This window comes from Macaca fascicularis, chromosome 5, assembly GCF_037993035.2.
Source record: "Macaca fascicularis isolate 582-1 chromosome 5, T2T-MFA8v1.1".
NCBI lineage: Eukaryota > Metazoa > Chordata > Mammalia > Primates > Cercopithecidae > Macaca > Macaca fascicularis.
The window spans coordinates 120,418,168-120,430,550 of NC_088379.1; the positions used below are offsets into that span (position 1 = coordinate 120,418,168).

At 32.0% G+C, this 12,383-nt stretch overlaps 1 protein-coding gene and 1 long non-coding RNA gene across 4 annotated transcripts in view; one reads left to right on the top strand and one right to left on the bottom strand.

Moving 5' to 3' along the window:
• NDST4 (N-deacetylase and N-sulfotransferase 4) overlaps nucleotides 1–12,383 on the bottom strand; it is a 291,849-nt gene that overhangs the window by 41,031 nt on the left and 238,435 nt on the right. For all 3 annotated transcript variants that reach the window (XM_074040976.1, XM_005555785.5, XM_045392807.3), the window contains one exon: nucleotides 3,541–3,723. In XM_074040976.1, coding sequence (XP_073897077.1) covers nucleotides 3,541–3,723 — 183 coding nt within the window. The remainder of the gene's footprint in view (nucleotides 1–3,540; nucleotides 3,724–12,383) is intronic.
• Nucleotides 1,240–5,757, top strand: LOC135970984 (uncharacterized). Its single transcript, XR_010586961.1, has 4 exons — nucleotides 1,240–1,294; nucleotides 2,044–2,094; nucleotides 3,011–3,093; nucleotides 5,522–5,757. It is a non-coding gene; the product is annotated as an uncharacterized lncRNA (long non-coding RNA).

The following is a 12,383-nucleotide window of genomic DNA, read 5'->3' on the forward strand; positions in this document are numbered from 1 at the left end:
ACCTATAGTGTGTAAGTCACTAGATCTTAAGATTTGTTTATGTCACAGTTATTCAAATTTCATCATTTCTAAGCTGGGGCTGGATGTCTTGACAGCTAGAATCAGCAAAGTGATTAACCATCTAAGATTAGTGCTCTGTGATTTACTTTCCCACTTCTTTAACCCTGGAGACATTGGCATGGAGAGAGAAAACTTCAGCTCTTTGAGCATTCTCCTGGTCACACAGAAAAGCAGGACTCCACATCATGTTTGGCATGTTTGTTGATAGTGAGACTCTGGAGTGATGGAGTGAAGACTGGAACTGAGCGAACCTGACAGTTTGAGAGCTTAAAAGCATCGATTAGTTCATGTGTAAGAATCTGACCTTGTAACTTCCTCCATATTGTGGTTTTGGTTCCTATAATGAGAATTATAGGAAAAAAAAAAAAGCAAAAAATAAATAAATAAAAAACAAAAACAAAAAAGAAAGAAACCTTATTCTTTCACCAAAATAATAGTGATTATTCTACCAAAATAATAAGAGACATGAATTAATAGACACCAGTGAGTACAATTTTAAGAATCTTACACACTAAGGACTAAACTGACAAGGATACAGTCTGGGGACTGCATTTCATATGTGTCCTCAGTACACATTCCCATATTAATCACCTTTGCAAGAATCAACTTTCAGTGAGAGATGAACACAAATGCATTTTGTGCCGTACTTATCAGGCTACCCATTGACAGATATTCATATTGCAGTTTTTAATTAGGTGACAAAGCAGCTTCACATATACGGTAGTTGGTGCTAATGAAAATTTACACGAGGAACCAAAGGAAATTAAATAGATGTGAATATTATTATTTTTCACTTTTTCTTTTATTTGTGGTAACAAGAATGTGTGAATTGAAAAATCTAAAGAAAGATAATGGTTGACTTAGTTTTAAACATGAAATATACTGAGTAAGAAGTCACACTGGTAAATACAAAAAAGCACTTTAATGTTTTATTTTGACACTTTGTAACAATAACAGAAACACACTATATTTATCTATTCTAGCTCTCTAGCATTGTGATGAATGGGCCATAAAAAAACCTACCAATTGATGCTAAGTAAAATAAAACTAAGTTCATATTTTATAGAGAAAAGTGTGACAATGCCTATTTTAAATGGCCTATTATAGATATGAATATGAAAAGAAGAGATAATCACCAGGGAAACAAACTCAGTATTATGCACTTTATTGTTACTTCACAGCTTGAAGATTTTTGGACACGATGTGTTTGGCGAAGTTTATTGGATTTGCTGCAGTAAGTCAACTGTTCTCAAAATCTCATGTATCTGAATAATTCTCTCTTTAACTTAACTACTCTATTTTCTATTCCTTGTTTTTCTTCTTAAATATATTTGGGAATATATGATTTTTAGTTAACAAAAATGTTTGTAACTTTAAAGTTTCAGTGAAAAGTAACCATATAAATAATATAATTCACATAATAGCAAAGGGAGTCTTTCAGTAGGAAAACATTTGCTTATGTATCATTTAAGTACTCTTATAGAAAACTATATTTTGATAAATTGTATAAAAATTCCTAAACATATATAAACAACAGCAATGATGAAAATTTGCAAACTCTACGTTATCTTTTCTGAGCTATTCTCTCTGTTATGATGAACTTCCAAGGAACTTACCCCTATGATATCATGTGAAATTAAAATTATCAGCACTGGCAAATTATATATAAATATATATTTCTTATATCTTCCAAGAATGATATGATTTCTGAAAGAATAATCCCATACTTTAATTTCTGATTTCCATTTACACCCCTAATCTACCAGCACTGTATTCCATATTTAACAAACCTTCAATCAATACTTAGAATCATCATGTTTTCCAAATCATATTGGAGCTGGCATATCTTTGATTATATTTATTTTTTAAGAAAAGTGTCACTGATATCCAAACATATTAATAAATACAATTATCTTAAAAAGTTCAAACAATATCAAGAAATTCAGTTCATCATTTAAAAAAAACTTTTTCCTTTTTCTACAGATAGAGGAAGAGTAGAGATGGAGCTGGAGGCCATTGAAGGATTCTTTCTATGTAAGCTGTCTAAAATCTTTGTTAATTTGTCTGATTTTTACTATTACTGTACCATAAATATTATAGATATATTTTATATAAACATTTGTGACAAAAGAATTGATTTACCATCAATAATTTATCAATTTCATAAAAGTGTGTGAGATCTTTTGAATAACCACCATTTGTGGGACACATGCTTTGTCTTTATACAATTCTATTTTGTGTGTGGATATATGCTCATAATAATTATGCTTCTATCTATTTATCTGTCTTTCTAAATTGCATATCAAATGGTAGATGGTCAAGTAACTTATTGGAATGGTAAATAGAATGCGTAGTTCAATGTAAACACAAATAGTAAAAAGCTGCTTAATAAATTATCAGAATATAATATGACATATGATAGCAATCAGTTTTAAAACAGATTTGAAACATATGATAGTGAATAATGAGAAATCTCTCCACTGGCTTTAAGAAAAAATGTATTTTGTTCTTTGCATGCCCTAGAACATCTAGCCTTACCTTACACATAACAGATAGACAATGAACATGTGTTGGATGCATTTTTGACAGTGTAGACAGAGAGTGGCATGTAATATGATTTATGAAACAAAGAGAAACAAATAGTCTTGAAGAGAGGGAAAGAAGATGACAAAAAGTCTGTTTCACAGTAATTTCTCATTAATGGTGATGCTACTTTCTCAACCGACTGCTTGGCAGGGGACTATCTGATCTGCTCTCTGCAGCCAGCCTATTGATTTTGTGGGTCGATGTAATCTGATGCATAAAGAGGCAAGAAAATGGGAGGCAACATTGTCCTAGATAACTGCCAAGAAGCAGATAGTTTACATTTGATGCATCCAGGCTAAGTGGCCCCATATGAAGTTGAATTATTAGTAAAAACAATCCTAACACTGACAATTCTCTTTTTCAGTAGTTCTACTGTTAGTGAAATATTTGTTACATTTAAAGAAAAGAGAAGATAGGCTTGAGAGATTAACTCTATATGGATACAAGGTAAAATTGCTTTTCCTTTCTTATATACACAATGTTGTACATATACATATCAAAGTCTAATTATAAGTCTTAGATTCCCGTGGCTCTAGGTTTTTATTTCTCTAGATATCTACTGTCTAACCATTTTACTGCTAGTTAGTGCTCACACTGCATGCAAATTAAAATGATTAGCTTGGAGGAGACACCAACAATAAAACAACATCTTCAAAGCAAAAATTTTAAACCAACCAAGCAACCAACCAAACAAAAACCCAGAAAAGCAAGCAAAAAATGCAATTTATAAAATAAGCAAAAATTGTTGAGGAAGAGAATAAAACTATTGTATAAAAGAGGATTTGCAGTTAAATTCCAGTTTTAATATGTCCAGCAGAGTTCTTAACACAAATTATACATTCACAAATTGCTAGTTTCTTTCCTTCCACCCCAGGAGAGAATGTTAAATGTTACCTGCCATAGAGGGTCTTTCTGCTCAGGGAAGAGCTCAAAATACTTGTGGGCCAGCTGCACTGGAGGCAGAGTTTGCAATTTCAGGTTGGTCCAGCTCTGCACAAAGTTGGCCAAGTTCACAAAGGTATACAACCCTAGGCGGTCATTTCCATAGTTTGATAAATGGGTCATGAAAATGCTGATCTGAAAGATAAATAAAAATGACCACAAAAATATCATATGCTTAAGCTCAAAAGTAGCAGTACAAGCCCCAGGCAGCACTTCACCTCACTTTGGAATTTCACAAGAAGTACAATGATCTTTTTAAGTGGAAAGCCACACATTTAATTTTAATCACAAAATAACACTTAAACTCACTTTTAAAATTAAAATTGAAATTGAGAGTGTCATTTCCTCACTGTTCTTCAGAAGTATAGTGTTACTTTGCATCTCACTTTTGCTTATTGTGGAACAAATACCATCAAATTCAATCTAGTAACTTTCAGACCAGTGAAGAACTAATATTAGACCTGTTCTAAAATTAAACAAATTTTCCAGAACTTTTCTGGTGTAGATATGTGTACAGGTTGAAATAGAATCAGACTCAAGAAAACGTGTTTCTTTGTGGTCTTATTAAACAAATTTTATTGCAGTAGAGACTGTAAATGTTTGCACAGAAACTGATTGCATTTAGCCAGAAACTCTTCCCCATTCATTAATCCTTTTACAACTTTTCATACCCCAATATTAACCCTAAAAATATCATGGCATTTCAGTGTTGTTCTTTTGTGTATCATAGACAAAGAAAAAGTGAAATTAGATTACTTGGTATTGAAAGAGCAACCAAAAATTCAAATGTTATTACAAACATTATCTAATATTTAGTTAATTAGGCATTGCAGCAGGGATTTTAAAAAATACTAAATAAAAGAGAAATTGCAAAATTCTGATTTAAATTGCAGAGATTGTTTATGCAACTCATAAAAAAGAGAGTTCATTACTTTGTGACAAGCATAATTTTGTATTTGTTCCTCAATCTCATAATATTTTCAAATTTAATTATCTTAAAAATTCATTTTACTATTTACTGTATTGATCTATATTGTAAATGTTTTATAACAACCCAAATATTATAATGAAATAATTTATTAACTTTATTAGAAATGCAAGGCTAAAATAAGGTTATAAATAATAATATTAGAACAAATGTAACATCTGAAGCTGAACAGAAAAATAATATAGAAGAAAAGTCAAGTGTCTCATGGCTAATATTTTGTATGAAAACTCGCTGACACTTTTTTTAAGGGTTTATGTTTCTTGGTATGGTTATTTGGAAATAAAATGGGTTTGCAGAACTATTCCAATGTTAATTTTATTGACACCTGGTTAGATATTAGCCATGCAATAAAGACTATACGCAGACCTTCTGTTCCCATGATCTAATATGTCACTGGATAATTGTAAATGTCTAAAGAGGAGGTCTTTTATCTTAAAAAATAATAGAAGCATTACCTTGTACCAGAATTTAGAAAATCTACTCTGGCAAGGCACTGTAAGTTAAAACCCCTCTATGCGTTAAAGACACCTAAACGTTAGTTGATAAAATGGTCTTACTTGAGATTCATATGGAATCATTTAAACAAATACAGACATATATGTCACTGATCAATATTACACTGACCAATCTGATAGATATCAATTCATTGTTTGAATGCCCTTTTTATTGTAGAAAACACATTCTCTATTATGTGTCATACTAGAATACTGAAAAAAATATCTGAAGGAAACCTGTTAAAATGATCAAAGTCACACCTCATCATGGTTGAAGGTAGAGAAGAGAATGTGCCTTTAATGTCCCTAACTTACATAAAATCATAGCTAAAATTCATATAGTGCTTGCTTACTATGTACTAAGCAGGATTACAAGCCCTTCACATAGATGAAATAATTAAATCCTCTCAACGCTGTTACAGGTAACTACTGCTATTGTCTCCTTTTACAGATGAAGAAAATGAAGCACAGAGCAGTTAAGCAACTTGTTCAAGTTCTACATCTAGTCAGTGGCAGAGTAGGAATTTAAACCCAGGCAGCCAGATTCCCAATTCCGACATGTAACTGAAACTTTCGCCAAAACATGTATATACATTGAGTTTGACATCCATCATTTTTTCCTTTTGCCCTTTTCAACAACAACAAAAAAGCAAGACAAAGAACATATTTTTATAGAAGGCAGTAGAAAACTATGTAAGTATTATCTTGGCAGCTTAAAGTTTTTATTTTTCTTTTTACATTGGAATGAAAAAAATAGTTTGGAAACCTTAAATGAAATCTTTTAAGACAGTGAATTATAGCATCTGAGAAGAATATTACTAATAGGCTGCAAATTTATCTTTGAAGACAATATCACTGCTATCATATTTCTATTCCATTTTTTAATCCTTGGAATATATTCAAATATTTTATTTGAATCATCAAAAAAGACAATAGATATTTAAAAAATATTATTTATTTAATTTATCTAGGTAGAAATTTAAGTTAAACCCCTTAAGTTAAGCCTCTTAATCCCTTTACATTTGAGTTAAACCTCTAAATATTAGTTGACAATGATTTTAATTGAGATTCATATGGAATCTCAAGTAAAATTTAAAACATTTAAAAATTTTAAATGATTCCATGTGAAGCTCAAGTAAAATCATTGTATCAACTAATATTTAGGGGTTTAACTTAAATTTCTACCTAGATAAATTATATAAACATAACACTATCCAATGTCAAATTGGCCAATCTCTCACCCTTAAATTCTTTTATCTCAAATAGAAAGTTCCCTCTTGGCGGGACTTAGTTACAGAGTTTCTGTAACATAGCATGGTATCAGTAGTTGATGACCATATAATTGCCACTGTTGTCATGAGAACTTCTTGATAATCACCACAAAATAATATGCATTTGATCCCATTAAGTATGCATTTATCTCATGTCACTGCTGTAATTAAGAAATAAGACAGTGTAAGTAGCATGCTTCAGGATAATTATGGTTTCCCAGGACTGAAAATAGTATGAAAACCAGGCTGCCAGCTAAATGCCTGAAGAAATATAATAATGTCCTAGAAATCTACCACCTGCCCTCTTAGCATTGTTATTTTAAGAAGGAATTGTAAGGCACCTGTGAGAGTCTAAAGTCTGACAAAATTATAAATAAGAATATTACTTTGAGAGTATCGTAAAGAGTATTTTTATATCATAAGCAGATGTATATTATCATTTCGTTAGGGTATTAATGTAGACTTTTAAAAGATTTTTGTAGCAGAGTGATTTTAAGTCATTTTTCCAGAACATTCTTAGGAGGATAAGCTTTGTTTGATGACAAAAAAAAAAAAAAAAAAAAAAAAAAAAGGGTAAAACTGAATGCAGGGCAAATGGAAAATTTGTCTTTGAAAGAAAGCAGAGTCTGGAGACATGTGGTTCTAAGCTGAGGCATGCTGCTGCATTTAAATTTTCCTTTACTGAGAATAAAAACAAGCACCCTGTCCATATTGGTTGCAATCACTGTTGTATGGGACAACATGTGCACATGCCTTACTGGTTAGAAACAAATTAGTGCTGGTATATGGTCAATTGGTTGCACTTTAAGAAAAACAATTCTGCAAGCACAGCTTAACTGTGCATATCTGGCTTGCTAAAATCACCTATTGTGCAGACAGAGCATTTTAAGAGTTTTAGCATTTCTGGGCAAATGGCTTCTTTAAACAAACAAAATAAAACCTATTTCAGAGAGTGTTAAGTGTATAAGACAAATTAAAAATGGATGTTGTTGAGGCATAAATAAGAGAATTCAAAAGACATGTGGTATGAGATAGCAAATAATTTTTCACAGACTTATGTTGCTACTATTTTTTACTGTCTATTTTGTTTTTTTATATATTTATTTTGATTATTATTTTCTTATTGCATATTAAAAATAATCTGTTTCAATAGTGTACTCCCAAAAGTATCATCTGCGGAAAGTATGACAGTACTACATGGATAAAAATGGTTTATATATACAGCCTCCTGAACCTTGAAATATTGCCGCTCAGAGATATGCATTGATTCAAACAAGCAGAGCTTCATCTTTCATATGAAAAGGACAGGAAAGGACATCTTGTTCAATGGACGCATTGGAGAATAAGATATTCAGTAAGTGCTAATTTCAGTAGGCCAATTGCAGCAGGCTTTCCAAGAGGGCACCGAGGTCTGGGTGCCATTGCTTCTGTCATCAAGCACTCTGGACTGCCTTTATCTTGTTGTTGGCACTTCTACCTATGTTTCTCCCTCAACTCTCAAGGCTCTCAACTTCATTATAACCAAACATAAAACAAGTCTAAACTTTCTTATCTGTTGTAAAAATATACAAGCAACGTTATGGGCACGTTCATAGTCTATTCATTAGAAATATAAGCAGTTTTTCATAACCTGATTGTCAGATACAATACATATATTCAAAATTTGGGAAGACATTACCTATGAAATAAATCTGTTTAATGATGTATCTAAAGTTCAAGGAAAAAGGAAGCTTTACGTATTATAATGTATAAATCTTGATGATAGGAAATTGAGTAAATATAATTGAACTTTATGGATAATCCTTAACTGTGGGTAAACACACTGTCATAGGACAAATGGAATGGTGGTAAATAAATTAGGCAACTGGTTATCCCCCTGAATGTTTAATTAAAAATTATACAATTAATTGTTCTTTTTAACATTTTGTTTTTGTCTTATGAAGCTGCCAATATCCAAAATATAAGAAGAGAAGAAAAAAGGGAAGATCAAAATAAAAGTGAAAGGTCTTATTTTATCCACAGAATGAAGCATTACTCTCCAAGTTGAGTTAGAATATTTTCACTGCCAAGACCAGAAGAGTTTCCTTGCTTTTGCTACTCGTGTGACAAATAGAATGGTATTGTAAACTGTATGATCACGAATATCAGTAGCCAGAATATATTATACAGCATTTTTAAATTGGAATTGAAAATCATTTTTAGAGCATACATTTTTAGTGAAAGTACACATTGAATATTTGGGTATTTAGTCCTGTGCCTTACAGTGCCTTTAAAAGTCAAATCATTTACAGAATAGTCAGATATTTGGTACCTAGGAAAAAAAAATGCACAATCACAAACACAGAAGGAAACAACAGCTTTGCAGAGCTGTTGGATAGCTGCTTTGCAGAGCAAGGAGAGAGGCACCCTGTTTTAGGGCAGCTTGCTTTGTGCTCATGCTGCAGCACAGTATTTTTCAAGATAGGTATTAAATATTAGCAGGCAGTTTCCATTTTTGCTTCTGTGGCTTTGACAGCGTGCTGCTTTTCAGAATAGTTCAATTGTGTTTAAAAATATGTCCATTAGCTTGTTAAATTATTGATTATGCTTTTAGTTCTCATAAAATGTGAAGGTAGATGGAATATAGGGAAATACATCCCTGATGGCTCATCTGATGGGCTTTGGCATTGTACTCATATTTTTCTTATAAAAGGTAATTTTGTGTCTTTATTTTATTCTAAAAATAGTCTGGAACCACACAAGGGATATTAAGAGTCAGACTAGGCTTAGCATTACTAATATGAGTGCCAATAACACTTCTTGATTTAAACACACATAACTATTGGTAATAATTGTAGGCAACCCAGTCTTAGGCAACTCTTCAGGCCTGGGCAACTAATAACTTGGTAAACGTTAACATCTATGTTCTTAGATATCAAAAGTAAGGAAAGTTTGTCCAAACCTAATATAACTATATTAATCTTTCGCTCAATCTAAAAATGGCTCTCAGCTTGTAGTCTACTATTTGGATACATCACTTTGTTTTTTTAAAAACGAAACACTCCAACGAATCATTGATTAATGATTGATCTTAACATATTATGTTGTTGAATGTTAATGTTAATTTACTTATATAACTTTACAAAGTGGTTTTATGTGCACTTTTGTTGTGTTACTAGGAACTAAGAAACTATCTTATTTATGAGAAAAGGAAATGAGGATCAAGGGTTTCAGGTGGCCTATCTGAGGCTATATAGGGAATTCTAGCAAATCCGGCATTCAAAGTAGTCAACAAGCAGATTGCACACTTAATAATTTGTTAAGAGAATAGTTCTTACATTAAGTGTTATTAAGACACACACACACGTGTGTGCGCAAAGCTGGACATAGGAATTTAGAATCAGTATTCTTTCTTATTCCATGGTTCTCCCAGAACTTTGGTGACAAATTCATCAAACTTCCATCTATTTTCTGTTTCATCTTCTATTATTTTATTTACCTGGTAAATTTTATTTATAACAACTCTATATTGCAACTAATGATATTTCTTCATAAGCTTTTCCTAGAATGGATTAAATCTAAAATATCACTTACATATTTTTACTTTTTTGGAAATGAAAATAAAATTTGATATTTCAATATGTATATCTATGCACACACATACATTTCAGCTGATTACTGACTCTAGACACTTCAAGATAACAAGTACTGAAGGAAGAAATGATTGCTTCACTTGGAAATATTTTAATTCTCTTGCAGCACTAAAAGCAGATGCCAAGCTTTTTCACAATGGAACATAATAATAGATTTCCACTAAGAAATGTGTTCTAAAAATAAAAAGTAACTCTGATCTTCCAATTTCAAAGAGATACACTTTATTAATTTAGGTAGATGTTTCAAGATTTATTCCTCTAAGAACTACATTTAGAAGGAGAAATAGGCCAGGTGCAGTGACTCACGCTTGTAATCCCAGCACTTTGGGAGGCTGAGGCTGGCAGATCACCCAAGGTCAGGAGTTCGAGACCACCCTGGCCAACATGGTGAAACCCCGTCTCTACGAAAAATACAAAAAGTAGCCAGGCATGGTAGTGGGTGCCTGCAGTCCCAGCTACTCAGGAGGCTGAGGCAGAAGAATCGCTTGAACGCTGGAGGCAGAGGTTGCAGTGAGCCGAGATCACGCCACTGCATTGCAGCCTGGGTGACAGCAAGACTCTGTCTCAAAAAACAAACAAACAAACAAAATGAGAAGTAAGAGAAAGAGGAGAGGAAAAAGAAAAAATAAAGAAGGAAAGAAAATAGAAGAAAGAAAGAAAGGAATAAGAGAAAAGCAAGAAGAAAGAAAGAAAGAGAGAGAGAAAGAAAGAGAAAGAAAGAAAGAAAGAGAAAAAAGAAATGAAAGGAAAAAGGAAGGGAGAAAAGGAAGCGAAGAAAAGCTCCAGAATCAAACACATCTCACCATGTGTAGGTCAGATGAGCAGTAAAAAGGTTAGGCTACTAAGAATTGTTTAGTTCATGTCTTTAAATCTCCACTTACAATAAATTTCAGTTATTGATCTTTCCACTCAGGCTACTTCCCTAAGCACAGGAGCTCTATTGCTCCATGTGACTTTCATTGTGGTTTCATATAAGATGCGCATCATCACAAGCATTTATAATTAATCACTATTCCTAGTTGATGTTGTAACATCCCATATCCTTGACTGTTAAAAGGAAATCTTTTTTTGGGTGTGTGAGAAACTAAGTTTTTGGTTATTAATTTGGAGCGGGCTTCATGAAGAAAATAATAGCAATGAAAGAGTTAAAAAATAAAAAGGATATTGATTAAAATATTCCAGAAGTTTGTATTTCGTAAATCTGAAAATATAAAAAAATCAGACTGCTATAATATTCATATTGTTTTGATTTGCACACAATGGAACAATACAAACATGAAATTTGGAATTAGAATGCCTATGCCTGAGAACTGGCTCTTCATTACTGTATCAATTAACTTCTCTGAATCTCAGACATCTCTATGGCTAAATGAAAACAATAATTTAGTTTACAGGTTTGTTGTGATGCCCAAATGAGTTGAGGTATGCCAAAACATTTTATAAAATGAAAAACATTGTATATTATCACCATGGATATTCAGTTAAAATAAATTTAGAATAATTAATATATCAAATATAATGTAACTTATTTTATTTATATCTAATAGATAATATATTTTGTAAGCAAAACCAGTGTTTCTTTGTTCCTCTGCTGTCATTTGTATATACCAAGGCCTATGATGATATAATTTCTGGTTAAACCAGAAAATTTTGGATACATGTATACCAGAGTGAAAATGACTAACTTTGATACCTAATAAATGAAACTCTTTTGTAGTCTTTGTGTTATTTTAAGTTTTATTTCATTTTTAATTGATAAATAATAATTGTGTATATTTATGAAGTACAATGTGAAGTTTTGATACATCATTGTGGAATTATCAAATCAAGCTAATTAGCATATCCATTACCTCAAATATTTACCTTTCTTTGTGATTAGTACATTTAAAATCCTCTTTTAGCTATTTTGAAGTATAATATTCATTATTATTCACTATAGTCCCCAGGCTGTGTAATAAGACACTAAAACTTAATCCTAATACATGCAAGTTTTATCCATCAGAATCACCTCTGACAGCTGCAGTTAAAAATCAATATAGGAAGAGATTGTTAAATGGAATCCTTTGTTTCATTTTTAAAAGTTCAATTAGTAGATTTGAGAAGCAGACACTACTCAAGGGTAGTATGATGAGGTGATGCCTTGTTTTGCCCCTCCTCTACACACCTAAATCAAAGAGCACCCCCATCCGTCTTCCCCATTCCCTTGCCCTTCAGGCTACTCACTACCTGACATATTATGTATTTGTTTGGGTATTTATCGGCTATTCTCTCAGTCTCACATTACATTTTAATCTCCTTGAATACAGGAACTCTGGTGCTGTTGTTTACTGCTGTATCTTCAATGCATAGTAAAATACCTGGCATATAATAGGTATGCAAAAAATATTTATTGAATGAACAAATAAATCCT